The sequence below is a fragment of the Canis aureus genome, chromosome 22 (genome assembly GCF_053574225.1).
Source record: "Canis aureus isolate CA01 chromosome 22, VMU_Caureus_v.1.0, whole genome shotgun sequence".
In the NCBI taxonomy this organism is placed as follows: domain Eukaryota; kingdom Metazoa; phylum Chordata; class Mammalia; order Carnivora; family Canidae; genus Canis; species Canis aureus.
The window spans coordinates 25,656,394-25,678,952 of record NC_135632.1 but is presented as its reverse complement, the minus strand read 5'-3'; the positions used below and the strand labels follow the sequence as shown (position 1 = coordinate 25,678,952).

General features: G+C 35.0%; 1 protein-coding gene across 13 annotated transcripts in view; it reads left to right on the top strand.

Moving 5' to 3' along the window:
* Window positions 1–22,559, top strand: part of ANKRD28 (ankyrin repeat domain 28) — a 204,309-nt gene that overhangs the window by 167,541 nt on the left and 14,209 nt on the right. For 11 of the 13 annotated variants that reach the window (XM_077865245.1, XM_077865247.1, XM_077865251.1 and 8 more), the window contains 10 exons: window positions 2,803–2,890; window positions 3,134–3,251; window positions 3,815–4,034; window positions 9,160–9,247; window positions 9,337–9,420; window positions 10,070–10,215; window positions 11,072–11,154; window positions 11,619–11,701; window positions 12,738–12,829; window positions 18,347–21,624. In XM_077865245.1, coding sequence (XP_077721371.1) covers window positions 2,803–2,890; window positions 3,134–3,251; window positions 3,815–4,034; window positions 9,160–9,247; window positions 9,337–9,420; window positions 10,070–10,215; window positions 11,072–11,154; window positions 11,619–11,701; window positions 12,738–12,829; window positions 18,347–18,633 — 1,289 coding nt within the window. In that variant the 3' untranslated portion in view covers window positions 18,634–21,624. Of the gene's footprint in view, window positions 1–2,802; window positions 2,891–3,133; window positions 3,252–3,814; window positions 4,035–9,159; window positions 9,248–9,336; window positions 9,421–10,069; window positions 10,216–11,071; window positions 11,155–11,618; window positions 11,702–12,737; window positions 12,830–18,346; window positions 21,625–22,559 lie in introns of those variants that run through there. The other 2 variants (XR_013361278.1, XR_013361277.1) reach the window with 2 other exon arrangements.

Genomic DNA, 22,559 nt, shown 5'->3' with positions numbered 1-22,559 from the left:
AATACTTTATCAACACAATGCAAATTTTTTTACTTCTTTTTGATGGAAGTTATTTTGGATTGGTACATGCTTTCATTGAACAGTTGGTGAACATGCTGGCTTATTGCACCAGAGTGCTATGTTTTTTTTTGTTTGTTTTTTGTTTTTTAATTTTTTTTATTTATTTATGATAGTCACACAGAGAGAGAGAGAGGCAGAGACATAGGCAGAGGGAGAAGCAGGCTCCATGCACCGGGAGCCCGACGTGGGATTCGATCCCGGGTCTCCAGGATCGCGCCCTGGGCCAAAGGCAGGCGCTAAACCGCTGCGCCACCCAGGGATCCCCACCAGAGTGCTATGTTAAACATGTAGTCAGACAGGAGTTACAGAGCACCTACTTTATGCAAGATCTATTCTACCATATGATTTTGTGATGTTGTAAATATGTGAAAATGCAAAATTATGTAACCATGTCATTATATGACTTGGTACTGCTGTATTTCAGTTTCACAACTCTATACGAGAATTAGCAAATCAGTATTTATCTTAAATATCTAAGACTGTGGTATACTGGAAGAAATCCTAGCTAAGTATTTTTTTTCACACCCAGTAGGCCTCTTTTATATGATTACATTCATTTCACTTGGTCTGTTTTAATAGAGTGATTTTTAAGGACATATTTTAATATGGGTCTTGGACTTCTTTTTTTTTTTTTTTTTTTTTTTTAATTTTATTTATTTATGATAGTCACAGAGAGAGAGAGAGAGAGGCAGAGACACAGGCAGAGGGAGAAGCAGGCTCCATGCACCGGGAGCCCGACGTGGGACTCGATCCCGGGTCTCCAGGATCGCGCCCCGGGCCAAAGGCAGGCGCCAAACCGCTGCGCCACCCAGGGATCCCTTGGACTTCTATTCCTTTAGGAAACTTGCATTTTCCTAAAGGTAACACCAGCTGTTGCTCCAAAGTAGCCTTTCAGAAACTATTAGATATTCAAGCAGGACTCAAAACCAAAAAATTTTTAAATGGATTAAAATTCCTAGTAAATGTGTATATATAAACTGCTATATGTTGGGACACCTAGGTGGCTCAGTGGTTGAGCCTCTGCCTTTGGCTCAGGTTAGGATCCTGGGATCAAGTCCTGCATCGGGCTCCCTGTAGGGAGCCTGCTTCTCCCTCTGCCTATGTCTCTGCCTCTCTCTGTGTCTCTTATGAATAAATAAATAAAATCTTTCAAAGAGCAAAACAACCAAAAAACTACTATATGTTCAGAATTATGTCAAAATGCAATCATTTTCTATTATCTTATTCTGAAAAAAATGAAGTTTATATATCATTCTGCAACTTGAAAAATTATGTTGTAACCACAGATCATTTGCAGAGGTGATTTATAAAGCTTTCATGGAGTGGTGCACACTTAATTGGTCAGTATTGAATCAAGACGCTAGCCAGTCCCTCAGTGGCTGACCAATGTCAGATAGTCTGTACATCTCATCTGCTGGAAAAGCTAGCTGCTACAGGTTATTATTGATGCCCACCTATATAATAAATGCAAACCTGGTTTTATAGATACCTTTTAAATTTGGAGATTGTTATGGAGCACTTTATTCATAAGTCATGAAGAGGACATTGCGATTTTTTTTTTCCAAAAGGGAAAAAAAGTTTTCTCCTATATTGGCATTAGACATGATGTTTTAGGTATTGAGTTTAGAAAACACAAAACTCCTCAGGAGCTACTATGTACTGAGTACACATGGGTCCATTAAGAAGTGCCGGGACAAACAGTTTCCTTCATGCATCCCCAAGTGAGATGCTTCAGTGACAGCTGTTACTGATCACTATGAGAGCTGCTGGCAAAGTTTAGCATATAGATAGGAGTGATTTTGTTTTAATTAATAACTATTAGAATTAAATATAGCTGTTAGAAGGTACTGTGGCATATTAGGGCACCTAGCTTGCTTTCATTATTTTGTCTTCTTTTAATTAGGAAGAACAGTGATAGATATTCCTTTCTTCATCATTATGTGACTTACTACTTTAAACTTCAAATTTTATTGTATTATGGGAAGGATCTGAATTTTGCAGGGGATTAACTTACCTTAAAAGCTTACTGTTTTCTTTAGGCTACTTCTGTTTTATACCTTTGCCCATTTTTTATGTGTTTGGACATATAAATGCCATCTTTAGGTAGATCATTTCTTCTTATTATACATGTTATCAGTTGAGATTCTTTCATAGTACCCAACTAAAAGGTAGCTTAAATGACAAGTGTTTACCCTCTCTCATAAGATGTTCAGAGGTAGAGTCAGCTCCACGATTGATTGATTAAGCAATGGTGTCAGAACACTCTGTTCTTTTGCCTTTTCAGTCATGGCACAGAATGAGAAGGATTGGTCATTATCGGGGATAAACATATTTCCCACAAGCCCTCAAACTTCTTAGCATCTCAGTGGCCAGAACTGGACCAGCACTCATCTTAAAACCAGTCACTGGCAAAGAACAGAATTGTGATGGACTTATCTAATCACAGTTTCATCCCTTGGCTGAAGGCAGGCCACCTTCCCTTGATCACTCTGCCACCCCCAGAAAGCCAAATAAAATGAGCATTCTATTAGCAGGGCAGATGGCCGTAATTTACCATGAGGAATTTATATCTATTCAGTTTCACCAACAAAGGCAATAGAAACCTTTGTATGTATGTATTTTTTCTTTGACTATTAAATTCAATGAAACTATCCCACAGTTATATCTAGAAAATGTGCCCTAAGATGGAAATTTTCTATTTTGCCATTGTAATTTCTGAAATATTAAAATATCACTTTTCAGCAACAAATGGTCATTCAGAGTGCTTGAGGCTACTTATAGGAAATGCAGAACCACAGAATGCAGTAGACATTCAAGATGGAAACGGACAGTAAGTTTTAATAATTTTTTAATTAATTTTAAGATGTGTGTTAATCTTCATACTTTTGCCTCTATTCTAGTAAGTCTCTTATGGTATGTAACTGAATAATAGCAAGTTTAGTTTTCCCATTTAAGTATACTTTAAAGTTGCATTACAAAAAGGCATGTTTAGAAAACGGGCCAGCACAACTGTTTGTTTTTCATAAAGTGGAGTCTTAGGTAGTAACACTGAACCTATTCTGTTGTTGCTCAGGACTCCTTTGATGCTCTCTGTTCTCAATGGGCACACAGACTGTGTTTACTCATTGCTGAACAAAGGAGCAAATGTAGATGCCAAAGATAAATGGGGAAGGACAGCATTGCATAGAGGGGTAAGTAAAAATATTCTCATTGCCTTTCAAAAATTTCTTAGGATCTCATTTTGCCTAAAACTGAACTAGGCTATGTTTATGTTTCTTCATCAGATTTTTACCAAATAGTTTTTGAATAATAATTTTAAACTACTGAAACACAACTTAATCCAGGAAACAGTACTGTTGGAACAAAATTTGAAAACCCTAAGTAAGACCTTGAGTAGAATTAATGTCAGTTTTACTTTTTCTCAGTATCACAACTGTTTTCTTTTTTTTTGTTTTTTGTTTTCTTATACATTTTTGCCTTTCACCTTTGAAACCTTTCACCTTTTTCTTTTTTATTTTCACAGATTTATAAGTTCTTTATTCCTGTTTTTCATAATACTTGTATTTTGACAAAGTTACTGCTCATGGGTTTTTAAGCCAATTCCAATAAAAATACTGAATTATTCAAAAAATGATAAATACTTCGATGGACAAATATGAGGAATACAGGCTTAAATTTTTTTTTAATTAGCTAAAATTGGCAGATAGTACCCAAGATAATATATTCAACTACTTGCAAATGCTTTTTCTTTCAGGCAGTTACAGGCCATGAAGAATGTGTAGATGCATTACTTCAACATGGTGCTAAGTGCTTATTTCGAGATAGCAGGGGCCGGACACCTATACACTTGTCAGCTGCCTGCGGACATATTGGTGTTCTTGGAGCCCTTTTGCAGTCAGCAGCATCTGTGGATGCAAATCCAGCCATAGCAGACAATCATGGATATACAGCACTTCACTGGGCTTGCTACAACGGTTGAGTATACAGATACAAATCTACATTAGATGCTGTTAATGTACCAAGTAGAGACAACAAACTATAACACATTCTGATATTTGTGAATATTTATTAGATAACTGCAAGATCAGTAGGAAGCTAAAAGCTAAAAAATACTGTACTACATAATTTTAGCTTACTCCTATCACTTATCATTGTAAAGCCAAGGTACTAGTTTGACAAAGATCTTTTGAGGTAGGGTTTCATTAAATTTGAGATTTTTGCATTTTTAACATACTTTTGTAATGTTTACAATGTCTTTTATATAGTATGCTTGTAGTTTGATTATGTTCTTTTACTTTCTAAGTATATTTGTATTGGGGAAAAAAGACAGGTAGCAGAAAATAAAAACGCATCGCATTCTAAACTGAAATCTATTTTCTGAGCACAATTGTAAGGTAGATCCTTATATCAACTGTAACATGTATGCTTAGCATTTTAAGGGAATAAAATCTTAGGAGATCACAGAACTAGAAATTTGAGAAACTTAGAAACTTTTATGGTTAACTTTGCTACATGATTAGAACATACTGACCATTGGCTTCCAAGAAGATTACAGCTGGTCAATCCATCTATAGGTAGGCTCCCTAACGGTCACTCAGAAATATAAAGCTATGTTTAAGATATAAATGTTCAAAATGAAGTTCAGCTTATGACATGTCACTAATTAAAATAATTTAAGTAATGAGGCATGTTGAGAGATAATGATTTTTTCCTTGTGTAAGACCACAGATTTTATCATGTTAGAAAATGTTAAGGTGGAACGCCTGGGTGGTTCAGCAGTTGAGCGTCTGCATTTGGCTCAGGATGTATCCCAGGTCCATGGATGGAGTCTTGCATCAGGACTGCTTTTTTCCCAGGCCTGAGCCTGAGGAGCCTGCTTTTCTCTCAGCCTTTGTCTGCACCTGTGTGTGTCTCTCATGAATAAATGAATGAATAATCTTTTTAAAAAAGAAAAATGCTAAGGTACATTATATACATTGTAAACAGCTTTGTCAAAATTTAGGTTTAGAATCTTAGGAATATGAGGTTTTTAATTCGATTTGAATTTCATTGAAGCATTTAGATTACTGTTAGTTGTGAGAGCATACCTGGAAAACTAGTTCACAATTCTGACAACTTTCCCTCAAAATATTAAGAAAATTTAAATTGCCTCTTGATATAAATATTGACTTGCTTAAAAAATATAGTATCTGTTCTAAAATCCAGCTGACTGCCTTACCAGAGAGTTGAGGTTTCTTTCTATAATGTGCTGCTTCGTAGTTCTTTGACTAGAGCCATTTTGACAAATACTGTTGAGTTACTGTGAAAGGGAAGAAACCTGAATCTTGCAAAATTATAATTTAATTAAATGTTTTCATAAGTATTTTCGAGATGCAGAATTTTGATTTTCATATTAATCCTTGTGTCAGAATTGAGTTTTCTAACCTTTTGCTATAAGGAAGTTTTGGTTTCTTCTTGAGAATTGTTCTGTGATTGGGCATCCATCATTTCTGAGTACTGATTGTACTATCAAAACTTGAACAGTAAAATGTATTGCTAATTCATAAGCTTAGTTTAGTCTGTTTCATTTTTACTACCTGAGATCCTGAGCCAGAACAGTTTTGAAGATTAAAAACCTTTGGATTTCAACTTCTCTTTTCTCCTTTTCTACTCAATAGAGTTGGTATTTAATGAATATAGTGAACTGGCCAAAGAGTAGTCCTGAATTTAAAAAGATACTGTATTTTACCATTAGAATTTGATTTGTTTTTATAATGTAACTTGACATTTTACAAGTATGAGGAAAACCAAAACCGTCTAATATTGTAGGGAAACACCTACAGATGTGAATTTTATTTAAGAAATGAAACTGGGTTTTTTGGTTTATTGGTTTGTTTTGTTTTTGTCTTTTTGTTTTTGTTTTTAGAGGAGAGGGAGAGAGGAGCACAGGGAGAAGGAGAGAGAATCTTAAGCAGGTTCCACACCCATTCTCATGACCCTGAGATCATAACCTGAGCCAATATCAAGAATTGGATGCTGCCTGAGCGCCACCTAGCCACTCCAAGAAATGAAACCATTTTGAAGCTGACTTTTATTGCTTGATTCTTTTTTTTTTAAATATGTCAGTAAGAGTTAACCATTAGAAAAATCACACACTAAGCTATCTTTCTTCAAGCAGAGCATTTAGTTGTAAATACACTACTGTTGTACATGCCCTTTGGAGAGTTGCTATCTATTACAACATTTATCAGGTCTTAATGGAAAACACTGTTTCTCTAAAATGAGTTCCTACTCGGTTATTGCTAAATTTAGATTCTCTAAGCACAATATGTATAAGAGACAAAACAGACAAAATTTTGCATGAACTACGTGCCTGGTTCCCATTTAAAGATCATAACAGATATGTCTAACTTCCAGAATATAGCAAATTTGTGATGATTCTGAATTGAGCTGAAAAGAATTTGATGTGTGTTGGCTATATGCAATAAGAGATTATACAGGCAGTCTAATACCATATTTATAGTCAAAACTATTTTATAATTTGGCATTCTGAGAATAGAAGATGTAAAATGGTTTTGCTTCCACTACTAATTAGTGTATGGCCAAAAACAAAATTGGAAGCACTCTTTAACCAGCCAGAAAAAACAACCTTTCTCTCAAAATTAAGATGAAATGATGAAAAAGTTTTAGAAAAGAATTGGTTATAATACTAAATTTTAAAGTTCACATTTTCAGTTTATGTAATCATTCAATCACAGAACTTAAGAGTACTTACATTATCCCTGTTTCTTTTAAAAACTGATAAATTTTTATGAAGCTATAAGTGTCCTCAAAATATCCCTCTGAAACATGAAGGAGACCAGTTCTATCATCTTTTCATAAACTAGGATGCAAAATGATAAGTTTTCAGCTTGATACAATTGTTGGTGGTAATCAGTAGCCCAGACCTCTCTCTTTGGAGTATGCAGTCTACTCGGATAGTAATTCTCAAACCTTTCAGTTTCAAGATCTGGGATTTAGAGCTGTCAATATTTACGGTACTAGAAATGAGAACTGAGAAATTTAAGGATATTTATTACTTTACCTTAAAATAATCATTAAATATTAATATAAATAATTTTTTTTTTTTTTACTGAAAAATAACTTACTTTCAAAAAGAACAATTTTAGTGAGAAGGATGGCAAATTTCTTTACTGGCTACTTTAGGAGAAGACTAGTTTGCAATGGCATCCCAAGGTTCCCCAGACCCACACCTTGAGAACTACTATCCTAGGCAAATAGGAAACTCTTAAATCTGTACTGGACAACTTTCCCTGGGTACTTCTTGTTAATGAGTTGACATTTAGAGAGAATTAAAGCAAGGCTTCTCAACCTCAGGACTATTGACATTTTGGCAAAAATTCTATGTTGTAAGGCACTGCTATGTGGGTTGAAGGTGTTTAGCAGTATCCCTAATCTCTACTTGCTAAATGACAGCATTTTCTTACCCCATGGCTAGTTGTGATGAGCAAAAATGTCTCCAGATATGGCTGAATGTCTACTGAAAGGCAAAATTGCTCTAGTTAGGAACCACTGGATTAAAGAAAAGAGCTAACAGAAGATGGAACAATTAAAGGTTTTCCTAAAACTTACCTTCTTTTCTAGTAAGGAATAAGGATTAAGTTGAGCTAGTATTTGAAAATGTTAGAGTAATTAAAAAGAAAAGAAATATAGCATCATTTTGTTAGCCAAATATTAAGCCATGGAAATAAATGCAGACCTTGTAATAAGAATCTAATTTTTTCCTAAAGCAGGTCCCAAATGACTAATGAAATAAAAGATGCAACATTTCATTTGCAGAAATTAGTATGGCAGTTGAGGCATTTTAACTAACACCCTGGCTTTGAAAATTAGGTAAAGAAAATCTTAGGTTTAGGCTTTTCCCTGTCTTCAAAAACTCGTGGGTGGCTTATTCGGTTGAGCGTCCAAGTCTTGATTTCAACACAGGTTACAGTCTTGGGGTTGTGGTATTGGGCCCCACATTGGGCTTTGCACTGAGCCTCAGTCTGCTTGAGATTTTCTCTCCCTCCTCCTCTGACTCCTGTGAGTGCACACATGCATACTCTCAAATAAATACATAAAATCTTAATAAATAAATACAAACTGTGCACCCCATACCTGTCAGTAATCTATACACTTGTCCTTCAACCTAGCAATCTCATTTCTAGGAAATTGACTTAGAAAAACAAAAACTTTTTAAAGTACTGGAATATTTCATTACAGCATATTGGTAATATAAGAAACAAATTAGCAATCACCTTGAAATACATAATTAGAAATTAAATTATTTATGATACACTTTAATGCTGTGAAGTTTTTCTAAACATTCAAGAATAAGATTTGTATATATGCTATAATGGAAGGATGTATACAGTTTATTAAATGAAAAACAAGTTGTAGCATTTAAAATTTGCATAAAAATTTTAAAAGGAAGTACATGTTTGTGCATGCAGTTATATATGCTTACAAATTTCCTGGAACTATTAAGTTAATAGTGGTTACAGTCTAAAAAGTAGGGCTGGAGATGGTGGTGGGGACAGGGATGTGTACTTTTTCCCTCTAGACACTACTGTAGTATTTGAGATTTTATCATTACCTCATTACTAAAATTAGAAAATATTTACATTTTGAAGTTAATTATGCTATATAAATATACTTTATAGTATGCTATATAAATATGACTTTTCAAAAAATGGTATTTCTAACTGATCATCATGAAAACGGAGACTAAATTTTTCCCCACAAAACAAATATTTATTGTGTCAATAATAAATTGCTATAAAAATAAATAAACAAACAAATAAATAAAATTCCTAGAAATGTGATGTTTAATACATTCAGTGAATAACATTCTATTTTTATTTTTTTATTTATTTTTTTAAAGATTTATTTATTTGTGATAGACATAGAGAGGCAGGTGCTAAACTGCTGAGCCACCCAGGGATTCCCCCATTCTAGTTATTTTTAATCCACGTAAAGTTTTTTCTTATTTGTGTTAGGGATATGTGGATGTAATTGGGCATTTCAGTATTCTTTTTTTTTTTTTTGGATTTTAATATCTGATCTCATTTACTTATTTAGGCCATGAGACATGTGTAGAACTTCTTTTAGAACAGGAAGTTTTCCAGAAAACGGAAGGAAATGCATTCAGTCCTTTGCATTGTGCTGTGTAAGTAAAGGCAGATGAATCAGATTTGGTTTGACTATTTAAGAAATACACCATTGCTGTAAGAGTGATCACTTTGTTACCTTACACAGGATAAATGACAACGAAGGTGCTGCTGAAATGTTAATTGATACTTTAGGTGCCAGCATTGTGAACGCCACAGATTCAAAAGGAAGGTAGGAATTCAACTATGTAGGAAATAGCTTAACTTGCAATAGGAAAAAGTTTTAACTACTGGCTAGTGTGGAAGAATTAACAGAGAACCCATTATTAATTAATAGTTGATTTTTATATTTGCAAGTATAAATTGTTATAAAATTTTATGTTCTCGTTATAAAAAGCTTTATTATTATGATATTTAGTCAGTCTTCCTCTTTAAAACTTGTAAAATGTAAAGGTCCCTCTGCCCCCTTTTAAAAGGTATGTTTGTTACCCAAAGATTATTGTTAAAAGTTTTCTAAATACTAGTAAAGGCTGGAGAGGGGAGTCTGCCATTTTGTAATAGGTGGCAATATTGGGTCAGGATTTATTTCTTCTAAAATTTCTTTAATGATGTAATTTGTTTTTAGCAATTTTATGTTATATTAGTTTAATTAAGGACCTTTTATTAGAAATACAAATTACTCTGGCAGAAATAAGTAAATCATTAAACCTATTTGTATCCAGGCAATGATTTTATAGCCTAATATGTACACCTTTGAAAATTGCTTGTCATAAATTTAGGAATATTTGGTTTTTTTTTGTTTTTGTTTTTTTAGGAATAATTTTTTCTAGAGTATACAATGTACAAATTTAGTGAAGTCTTCCCATTTCTTTGTATTACAGAACCCCTCTCCATGCAGCCGCCTTCACAGACCACGTAGAGTGTTTACAGCTGCTGCTCAGCCATAATGCTCAAGTCAATTCTATAGACTCTTCTGGGAAAACACCTCTCATGATGGCTGCAGAAAATGGACAGACAAATACAGTTGGTAAAGACACTGGTTAAGGCTTGTATTATTCTAATACTGTAATGCTATATTGCTTATATATGTTTAACTTATGGAAAACTTAAACCCCAAACTTCTGACTCTTTAAAATTTGCCAGTTATCTCCCTAGTCCTAAGATTTAAAACCCTTAGTCTGCTTTCAACCCATATTTTTATCTAGGACCACACAATGTTTTCATTTGCTCTTACTGATTGGACAGTCTTACTATAGCGAGGCAGTATAGGATAGCGATTAAGACACTGGCTCTGGGGGGCCCCGGGTGGCTCAGCAGTTTAGCGCGGCCTTTAGCCCAGGGCGTGATCCTGGAGACTGGGGATCGAGTCCTACATCGGGCTCTCTGCGTGGAGCCTGCTTCTCCCTCTGCCTGTGCCTCTGCCTTTCTCTCTCTCTCTCTCTCTCTCTGTATGTCTCTCATGAATAAAAAAATCTTTAAAAAAAAAAAAAAGACACTGGCTCTGGAGTTAGATGGACTGCATATGAGTCCTAGATCTACCGATTAAGTGACCTTATATCTTAATTTTTTTCACTTTTAAAATTGAGAAAAGTAACCATGCCTACTTTGTTAAGGTTATTATGAGAGTATGAATCCAGAGCACTTAACACAGTATTTGGAGTTTAGTAAGCTCTTACAGCATAAATGTTAGTTGCCATTGTGTCTGTGACTTACAGGATAATATGATGATATAGTGTATATACCTTTTAGGTTACAGTATTTTTCTTGTACTTAAACTATCACTTGAGGGATCTTGTTGCTTTATATCTTTATTTCTCTACAGTGAGTTTATTAGTAATCTGAGTGTTCATAAATATAAAACCTGATGTAATTTTTCCTCCCAGAGATGCTGGTTAGCAGTGCTAGTGCAGATCTGACTTTACAAGATAACAGTAAAAACACCGCCCTCCATTTGGCTTGTAGCAAGGTAGGTACACGTTTTAAGGGTATGTTTTCATTGTTTATATCAACAATGGCATTTTCCCCAAACTTAGTGAAGTTTTTCTACTTTACTAAAATGAACATAGCTAGAGATAGAACCTCTCTAATGATCACTGGCATCAGATTTCTTGAGGGGAAAAAAAAACACTGACATGTTAGGCACCATGATGTATGAAAATCTCCAGTAGGCTAAGTAAGTTTTGGAGTGTAAGCCTAAATTTAATTTTTGTCTTCCTTTAATCTCTCCAGTCTTAAATATTCCTTCCCTCTCCCCTGACCCTACTCTACCAACACATTTGAACAAATATTCAAGGTATTATTAGCTAAGAAAATTCATGGCATATATATGGTAATGTACATATTGTATGAATAAGAGTTGAGGTTTATTGAGTTTATATATTTATCTTTAATGATATGTAAGTTTTTAAGAGTTATTTGCCATAATTTTAGGGTCATGAAACTAGTGCCTTGTTAATACTGGAAAAGATAACAGATAGAAACCTCATCAATGCAACCAATGCAGCCTTGCAAACGTGAGTATTTTCATGACTGGTGTAAATCTTGTGACCTATAATTATAAATATGATTCATAGTTATTTTTCTAACATGAGACCATTGGAATCAGTCTCAGCCACAGAAGCAGTTAAAAAGTAAAGAACTGTTTTTATAATTGACAAAACTCATCACAATTAAAAGGCTTATTATTTAAAAAGGTTTTGTACTGAAACTTTATAATGAAAATACTATGTTTTTTCCTTGATCTAATTACATAATTTTTTGTAAGAAGATAGTACTATTCTGTGTGTTTTTGGAAATCAACTGGAATAATATGTTATTTGACTCTAGCAATAAATGAAAAGCTTAATATGTGTCTGTAAACTAGAGAGAGTTCAGAAAGAATCAAGTTCTTAGTGTGACAGCCATCTTTCAAGTGACCTCTTCGATCTTAGATCAAAGTCTCCCATTTTTCTCTCCCAATTTCTGTTTGCTATTCTACTTTGAGTCTTGGCTTAAAAAAAACCAATTTTATAACAGTTCCCATTCATGTATCAATCAGATTTCTTGAGGGTCCCAAAACTAGTCACCTGTAAATTATTTTCAAAGTTTATTGAAATTTGTGCTATTGCAATTAAAGGTTTTTATTATATATATACTTGCCAAACTCATTTCTTAAAATAAGAATGCAGTTTAGTTATTAAAATCTTTTAAAAAAATAAAATAAAAAAAATAAAATAAAATCTTTTTAAACATTGACTCTTAGGAGTAAACAAAAGGTATTGGTGAAGGTGAATTGCTTGGGCGGGGGCAATGCTATGGTCACGCACCTTGGAAGGTTTGATAGTATACTCTGCACATTGATTTTGTTGTCCCTCATGTCCATCTTCATTGCTCTTAAGACTGAATGCCTCAATTTTGTATTTTTGGGTCATCACAAGTTAGCAAAAAAGCTCTTTAACCAGAATTGAGAAAGAGTGTGTGTGTGTGTGTGTGTGTGTGTGTGTACACATGTATATACTCAGAGCCACATACCTGTGTGCATGTACATTTATAATATTTTCCCCCCCTCAGACCTCTGCATGTTGCTGCCCGAAATGGGCTGACAATGGTGGTTCAGGAACTTTTGGGGAAAGGAGCAAGTGTGCTTGCAGTAGACGAAAATGGTAAGTAGTTCTGTATTTTCTTTCATTAACCTGGATTTTACTAGAGGATTTTATCTTTTGATCCATATTTGAAGTGAAGTAAATGTGGGTATTTTATATTGGTCAAAGAGGAGAACTGAAATAAACATTGAATCATACTTCGGCAAAGTGGATAAGGGTAAAAAAAAATAAGAAAAATCTATGTAACAAATAAACTTCTGATTTCACTAACTTTGGTTTAGTGTTATCACCTTCATTCATCTTAGTATTCAAAGAATTTGTTCTGTCAGCAAATACTTACCAAGGCCCTTAAGAACCAGGTTCTTATCTAAGTTAATCTTCCCACTATTTGGATCCTCTTCCCTTTTGCCTACTTGAGACTGTCACTTTACAATTCTTCATTGTTTCCTGTAATAAGGACTTTTTGTAGGAACCTTCCTAGATTATTCCCATGCATATATAAATATCATTTCCCTCATCTTAAAATCTTCAATTAATCTAACTACTTCTGCAACTACTGCCATATTTCTTGATCTTCCCCTTTGTAGCATAATTACTCAAGTGTTGGCTCTCCTACTGTCCCCAGTTCTTCCCCCGCTTCATTCTCTCCTGAGGCCCCTCTGGTCAGACTTTTGCCCCCACCACACAGCTATACTGTCCTTAAGATCACCAGTGATCTTCATGATATTGAATCAGTTCTTAGTTCTCATTGTACCTGATGTATCAGAATTTGGCACAACTGATTATTCCTTTTTCTTTTCTTTTTTTAAGTAGGAGTAAGGGTTTTAATAAAGAATTTAAAATATATAGGAATAAGGGAGTAAGTGGGGATGTGAACGTTGCAGTGTGGCATAGCAAGTGTCCAATATTTCCCCAAACAATCTCTATATTTTCCTTTATGCTACATACTGTTACATAGATAAATAGGTATAGATCACTTTAGGTCGGGGTAAGAGAGGAGTCTTAAGAGTTTGATTACAGTACCCTTCTATGGGTGAATCCAATCTGCCTTCATTCACAAATACTTGGTTCCTTCAACTAATAACTGGAGGAGGGTCCGTAGGGTGCTATTTTAATGGTTGGATTAAGTAATAACCAAATTCACTGGAATTGAAATATGTTTTTTATTTTATTTTTTTTAATTGAGGCATAATTGACATACAACATTAGATAAGTTTCAGGTATATACTTTTTTCTTTGTTAAACTTTGTTTACTTGACTTTTAGGACTTTACACTTTCTTGGTTTTCACCCTGTATTACTAGTTACTCCTTCCCAGTTTCTTCTGCGAAGTTTCTCCCTCTTCTCCCCATATCCTTAATATTAGAGAGCTGTAGGACTCCATCTTTGGTTCTTTTTGCTTTCCCTATCTATATGTAGCCCTTTGGTTCTTTGATACTACCTATATGCTGAGAATTTCTGGATTTATATCTCCAGCCCAGACCTCTCAGAGTCTATATAGAGATGTGATCCATTTACAGATCCAGCTGCCTAATTGATAGTATTGTATGAATGTCTAATAAAAGCTCAAACCTAACCTATCCAGAATTGAACGGACTCTGTCTCTTTCCCTGCTAAGCCTGTTCTCCCCACAGCCTCCTGATCTTAAGTTGATGACAATTCCGATCCTTATAATTACTCAGGACAAAAACCTGGGTTGTCCTTGACTCGTCTTTCTCACATCCAGTGTATAATCCTTCATATACAACCGATGCACCTCCAAAGTATATCCAAAATAGGCCCACTTTTTCTATTCTTACCACCCTGGCCTGGATCCTTTTAAAATATGAGAAGATACTAATTTAAATCTCCCTTCACTTACAGTGATCTTCAAGGCCCTACATAATTAATCTGTTGCCCTATTACCTCTCTAACCTCATCTTCTACTCTTCCTTCTCTCCATTCTACCATGCCAGCCCATGCTCACTAGGAATGTATATATGCATTGTGATTCTTTGTTCTGGCTTCTTTTCTCTGCCTGGAACACTCTGTCCCCAAGCAAGTCTTTGACTAAATCCTTTAACTGTTTCAAATCTTTACTCAGGTTTTATCTTCTCAAGCCTATTATATATACTACAACCTGCTACTGACCCCCTACTATGGCATTTTCAGTCCTTGTTACCTGCTCTTTTCTTTCTTTCTTCTTTTCCATAAAGCTTATCTTCTGTATATAATTGAATTTTTTATTATGATTGCGTATGTCCCCCAGTAAATGAATATAAGCTCCATGGAGACAGGGACTTTCTATCAGTTGCTTTCACTGTTATATGCTAAGTACTTAGGAAAGTACCTGGACATAATGAGTGGTTATTTGTTGAGTGACTGTGCCAAGCACTATGCTCAATTCTGAAGATAGGATGTGACTAAGACCATCTACTTCCTTAAATGGAGAGGAGTATAAACAGGCTACTACAACACACTGAAAGTGGTTCATTTGGAGAAAACTTAAAATGCTGTAAGAACACATAAGAGAGTTCAAACTCTTTCTTACAGGATCAGGGAAGGCATCCCAAAAATGTGGCTTATAAGCCAAAATCCAAAGGACAAATAAAAAAGTGGGGAGAGAGCTTTCTAAGCAGAGAGTGGCATATTTAGAGAGAAAACACAGGATATTGTAAATATTGGAGTTGTGCCAGAGTCTCTTAAATCAAATGGCAAGGGATCTGTGCAGTAGGAAGCTAGCAGTTTGAGGGGAGCAAGATTAGAATGGGAAAACAAAGTAACATTTACAGGTGAGAGAAGGTGGTAACTAGAATTATGGTAGAAGCACTGAAGATGAAAAGATACATGTTTCTAGAGATCTTATGAAGGAACTCAGTGAGACTTTGTATGGGAATAAATCTCACACCATCTGGCTTGGAGTGCTGTGTGGATGATGGAAATGCTTTTAAAATTGGAATGTAGGAGGAAGAGCTAGATTCATTTGGGGACATGAGAAAATTTCAGTGGAAACCCCAAGTGGATAATGGGACATATGGACCTAGAGACCAAAAGCAAGATCTAGGTTGGATATAAAGATTTGGGAACCATAAGAATGTGTAAGTCATGAAATCCAAAGAAGTAAATGATAGCATCTATAAGTTCAGACTCATATAGCTTTAAAATAAATTTTCATTATCAGCAAATTACATTTCTAGAGATACAGTTATTACATATAGATTAAAATGAACAGCCTAAAATGCTAACCTTAGATGTTTGGCCACATTATGAGACTCTGAATCATAAGCTAATACTCAAATTTTGTTGATCATTTTCAATATTTTATATAGATTTTTCCTTATAAATAAACAGAAGGGATAATATAATAAGATAAGGAAGGTCATCTGTGACCACCTGGGTATCTTCTAACACACTTTGCAATGTGAGATAGTAATCAGGGTCCAAAATTGACAAGTCAGAGCCATATATTTCCATGGATTTTTCTGGAGGAAGCAAAATATTTTATACTTGCATGAGTTAGATTAGACCCTGTCTTCAGGCAATTTGCTTCTCTTTTATCTTTAGCTGACCATATCAACTCCATGCAGAAGAGAGGAGCCTGCTTTCTGTCATATTCCAACTATATAACACACCTGCGATGCTCTTCTCCCCCTACCTTACTCTCATTCAGGCATCATGACCTGTCTAAGGGGTTGTTCTGCCTACAGAGTACAACAGGCATCCTCAGGCTTTCAGAAGATCTCTTGAAGTGTGGGCATTGAAGCACTCTCCTCATTTTGAGTAAACAGGTTTAATTTTTAAAAATGCACACCCTTCAGTCACTCCTGCCAAATTTTCAGGGGCATCAGCTGTTCCCTTTGACTCTTTAAAAGGGGAGATTTAAGAAGGGAAAAAAACATTTCTTCTTTCTCAAGGATAACATGGCATGGATAAAAATATATAGGAGAACTGGAAACAGTTAAAGGTCTAGTAGTTAGAATGGGTAATCAAACCATGGTATAATCACAGTAATGGAATGTACAACAATAAAAATGAATTGACTACAGTTATATACAACAACATGGATAAATCTTGCAAGAATAATGTTAAGCAGAAGAAGCCAGATATAAAATAATACATACTATATGATTCCGTTTACATTTGGTTCAAAAAAACACTGAACCGTAGCATTTATGAATATAACTAGAAAGGAACTAATAGCCATGATTACCACGTAAATCAGGATAGTGGTTACTTTTGTGGAAGAGAACAGGGATAGTGATTAGTAAGGTATGCTGGTAATATTCTTTCTTAATCTGAGTAGTGATTACGTGAAGTTTTGTTTTTTGATAAATCATTTAGCTATGTAAAAAAAAAAAGTGACATTATAAAATACATAGTTTTCCCTTGAACAACACAGGTTTGAACTACATGGGTCATTTAATACATGGATTTTTTTTTATGGTACTATAAATGTATTTTTTCTTATGACTTTTCTCTAGTTTTATTATAAGAATGCAGCTTATAATACATACAACATGCAAAATATATATTGTTTTATGTTATTGGTAAGGCTTCCAGTCAACAGTAGGCTATTAGTAGTTAAGTTTTGGGGAGTCAAAAGTTTTTTTTTTTTTTTTTTTTTTGGAGTCAAAAGTTATACACACATTTTCGACTATGCAGGGTTTCATTCCTTTAGGCACCCTCCCTGTCCCCCCACCCCTACATTATTCAAGAGTCACATATATGAGCGTAAAAGCTAAAGCATTTATATATATAGCAATAGGGAAAACTGTATCTAGATATGCAATGGAGAAATGAAGCTGTAAATTAAAACTTCTAAGACATTTGCTGCTAGAATTCCAGTTGGGGGTGATCTAAACTTGGCATCATATGGTATGCTCTCACCATCTTCTATTTCACTTCATCCTCAAGACAGGGTCTTGTACCAGCCAAGGTAACAAATGTTTACTTACTCAGTTTGTTTATACTTTGTGGTACCTTAATGGTAAGATCAGGCTTCTAAAGAAAGGAAGAGTTGAAAAGGAAACATTGGGTTTTGACTTAGGAAATAAACAGGTAAACTTTAAAAACTCCTGTTTTTCGTCAGTGTTCTGTGTCCCTTAGAGAAAAGTTGATCAACAGCCAGATGTCTGCCATTCATTCAGTGAACATCTTTGATCACTTCTGTGCCTCATTCATGAAACTGTACACATTTAGATTTCTCAGCATGTAAGCACTTAGTATAACTACAAGTTAACAGATTCTTCCACCACTCTGAAGGTAGCTTGATCAGTCTGAGGGTTTTTGTTTGCTTGTGTTTTTTCCATTCTAGCTCAATATCTTCTGTGAATTCAGGTGTATATGGATAAGTTTTGAAATCTTGGAGAAATCATCCATCTCTGGGCCTCAGTTTCCTCTTCTATAATACAGAGTGTGTGTATATATATATTCTCCCACCCTAGAACTTTTTTCTACTATTGGGAAATTTCTGAATCATTCTAATTAAGCCAATTTATTATAAGCCAAGTAATTTAAACTGTGTCTAAAATTGAAGACCATTAGACTTATTTCCTTATCTCGGGATGTTTAATTATTTAAATTTTATTTTTAATTCTAGGCTATACCCCAGCTTTGGCCTGTGCTCCCAATAAGGATGTGGCTGATTGCCTAGCTCTCATTTTGGCCACCATGATGCCTGTCTCATCGAGTAGCCCTTTGTCATCCCTGACATTCAATGCCATTAACCGTTACACCAACACCTCAAAAACAGTCAGCTTTGAAGCCTTGCCCATCATGAGGAATGAACCTAGCTCCTATTGCAGTTTCAACAACATTGGCGGGGAACAGGAGTACATATACACTGATGTGGACGAGCTCAATGACTCTGATTCTGAGACCTACTAAGAGGCTGAGCCGGAGATCTAAATGAGGAGTTCTGACACTAATGCTTCAGATTGTGCTTTTTCAGGAAAAAAGGCACTTTCTTATTCACATACAAATTCAACCTGAGAAGAAAGAAAGATCGCAGAGTGAGCAAATATGAGAAATGTGATGACATTAGGAAGAAGAGTTTTAAAGGCAAGTTTTGCAAAAGGAACTTCTAGAATCTTGAAATAGACTTGACCAGAGGAAAACACTTTGATGTCACATTACTTTGTGGAATTGTTTAATTTGGTTTTGCAGTGCCAGGAATAATTTGGGACACTGCACCCTAATCTGCTTATACAAGCAACACTATTGTAAAAGAAGAGATAAGGACACTAGATTTAAATTTTACCAATAAAACTACAACTAAATTTAAGGGCAATAAAAGTTTGGTACAGTAGGCATTATGTGCACAGCAAATTGCCAAAGGACCAAGTAACTTAAAAGTTTTTTAATAGAATGCCATTTTGTGGAAACAAGAATAGGTGAAATGAGACATTATCTAAACCAAACTTTAATATTTCTGAAAATGAAGCTGAGATTTGGTTTTAAATGTTGATTTTTTTTTTAAAGAAAACATCTGAAAGCCTTCGAATACTGTATTAAACCATGAGAGAAAGCAGATGTATTTTTACATTTTTTCTTTTACATAAAAATTTAAAAATTCCAACTTTTATAATATTAGAATTAAAAACCAGCTGGCTGAGTGCAGTCAGGGTGAAAATACTTGTGATGTAGACATGAGCTAGATTGGGGTCGGGTGGATGTTGACCAGTTTTGAATGGTTTAGGTTTAAAATTGAACTATTTTTGTTTGAAAATGTAAAGAATTTCCTAGAAGAAAATTTCATGAAATCAGAAAGTAGATTATTTTCACCCTATTGCAGCTAAATGGTCCTGGGGAATGGAATTTTCGACCTCACTACTTTGGATGGTACACCTTCATCACTTATGTTACTTTTGTGCCTCCACAATGGATTGGGGGATTTTGTTTTCACTGTTTAGTGAATAATCAAAAGGAAAAAAATCCCTTATTATTGGTAAGTTAGCATCATCAGGCCTCTCGGAAGGCATTTCTGTACTGGGTCCTATTCAAGATTTAAATATGCTACTACTTGAGGAAAAAAACAATTGCCTGCCGAATTGGAAGACTGCCTTTCAAATAATAGAGAGAGAGAGAGAGAGAAAGGCTGATCTTTAGGCTTTTAAATAACAATTTATATGGTTCTGCTTTTACTGTAACTGTCACTTTCCCAGTAAGAATGATTTCACATATGTAGGGGGTCTTACAGATCTGGGTCAAGTTCCATAAATTTTCACAAAATGATACCCAATTTCATTTTATCTTTTTGTATTGTGAAACTGGAAACTTTATGACATTGTAAATTTCAGCTGGTTTTTCTGAATATAAAGTGTGAAAACACAGAACAGTATTTTGATCTATTTGATAATTTTGTGGGGTTTTTGAAGAATTAATGAGCATGTACATAGAAATAGTGACTGCTTGAATACTGTATTTACTTGCACTCTTTCAGTACATCAAGATTCCTGTATATTTTAGAGTATAATAAAACACAGATGTGAGTTGTATTTAATGAATAATGTATTTGTATCTGTGCATATTACCTAAAAATCTATAAAGTTTCTAGGGCATTGACTACTAGATTTTAAGCATTTTTTTCTAAAATATTTACAGAAATTATAAATGTAATCCTTCATCTTTTCTTTATAATATAAAGAAGTCATAATGGACCCTTCCTAATTATTAATGGTAGGAAGGTGAATTTGCATTTTAAAGACAGTGGACTACATTTTCTATTGTACCTTTTGAAAAAAAAAAAAAAAAACTCAAGAGGATTCTAAAAGTATACATATGTGTGCTTTCTCTTTCCTTTTAGGAATTCTCTTCTGAATTCCCTGAGGGAATTTTCTAGAATCTCAGAATTGAAAGAGACCTGAGGTTCATCCAGTCTAACCTCTTAACAAATACAGGAGTCCCTTCTACAAGGGTGATCTTTCCACCTTGAACACTTCCAGTGACTCTACCTCACCAAGCAGTCCATTCAATTGTTGAGCAGCTCTAACTGTTAGAAAGGTCTTCCTTAGATGGAGTTGAAGCCTCCCTCCCGGTAACTTCTGTCCTTGGGCCCGGGTCTGTCCTCCAAGAGAACATGAACGTTGGAAGGATGAATCTCACGCCCTCTGCCATGTCTTCTCTTTTACAGGCTGTTTGACTTATCTGCTGAAGTGATTTCCAGAAGGACTCATTAAACACAGTTAGATTACCCATCTAATGAAATCCAAGGTGTAGCTATAAAGTAACAAGCTGTTTTTAACTTATCCTCACACATGCCAGAACTTAGATCTTGTATCACTCTATATAAATGAGGCTATTACTGAAAATATTTGTGAGATGGTCCTTTCAATTGCTTGCCCACTAGGAAATCTGTTTCATTGCTTTGTGATCGCATTTTGTGACAGTCTGTCCCCAGCTTGATCAGCCACTTCATTTGGTCTGCACCTAATGAGGGGAAATCCCAAACTGCTGGTCCAAATAGTATTTGAGCAGCCCTAGTATTGTTGGAGTATGTACATGGACAACTTCAATGAATGAACACAGCAGCACAGTAAGTTCCTTTATAGTTACACCTTGTATGTCAAAAGCATTCAGGCCCTGCTCTGTAGTGGTTTTTATCCTCATACAGAATAGAAAAGCCTGTTTGCTTTTTTAACTTCTGCATGAAAGATGACATCTGAAATATCTGATGTGTATTATAGTAATACCAGCTTCTGCTCTAGAACTACTTTGGGGGAAATGGTCGTAATAGCAAATGACTTCCTTTAACAAGACACTCAACTCAAACAGTGCCATTTAGTTCAGGAGATCTCTAAGTGTAGCTGTCAATTTGGGGTTTAATTTGGCTTCTATTGGACCTTTTAAATGAAATAAAGGTTTTTTTAATGCAATAAATCAAGTGTCTTTCTTTTTTACATATAAACTTTATCTTTTAATGTCTAATTAGTATTCTAACTCATTTTTACCTTTCTTAAAAACTTAATGACTTCTTGACAAAGCTGTTTTAGAATTTAGATGAAACCTAAGTGGGCTTCTCAAATGTATTAGTTCAACAAATATTTATTGCTTGCCTGCCATATACTTGAGGGTGGGAATGGGCAGAAAGTGAGCCTAGAAGCTGTGTCCTCTAGGAGTTATAGTCTCATCATGAAAATGCATATACCTGAAAATAGAAAGTATAAAATTATAATTGAGGTACAGATGAACTGCTAAGGAAGGTCAGAGAACAAAAGATGACTTTGGAAAGAACAGGCTTTCTGGGAGAGATGACATTTAGGTTGGACATTAAGGAACAACTATGCTTTGAGCAGGTGAAGAAGGGGCAGATGCTATCCTAGGTGAAAGGAACAAAATCAGTGGTTTGTAAAATGGCTGGTGGAAGAGAGTGGAATAGGTGTCAGCATTTAGCACTCCAGAGCACAAAAAGACCATGCGAACCTACAAAAGAGCTAATTATACATTTGTACAGAGATGAGATAACAAAAGTGAGAACAAAAAGATATAAATAGGTGAACTGGAGGAGCAAGCAAAGAGGATTTTCATAACCTTGCTCAAAATCCTCTTATGCTGGTAATAATAAAATGCCTATAAGTATTTGTCATGTATTGGGTAGGGTTGTAAGTGACTGAACTACATCTCAACCTATACAACTATCCTGTGAGGTAGGTACTATTAATAGTACCATTTAACAGATGAGGAGTGAGGCAAAAAAGGTGAAGTAACTTGCCCAAGATCGGCTGCCTAGTAATTCACAAAGCCTGGATTTAAATACAGGCAGTTATTTCTATAGTCAGTGCTCTTAACCACCTAACGACCTCTAATATGCTTTC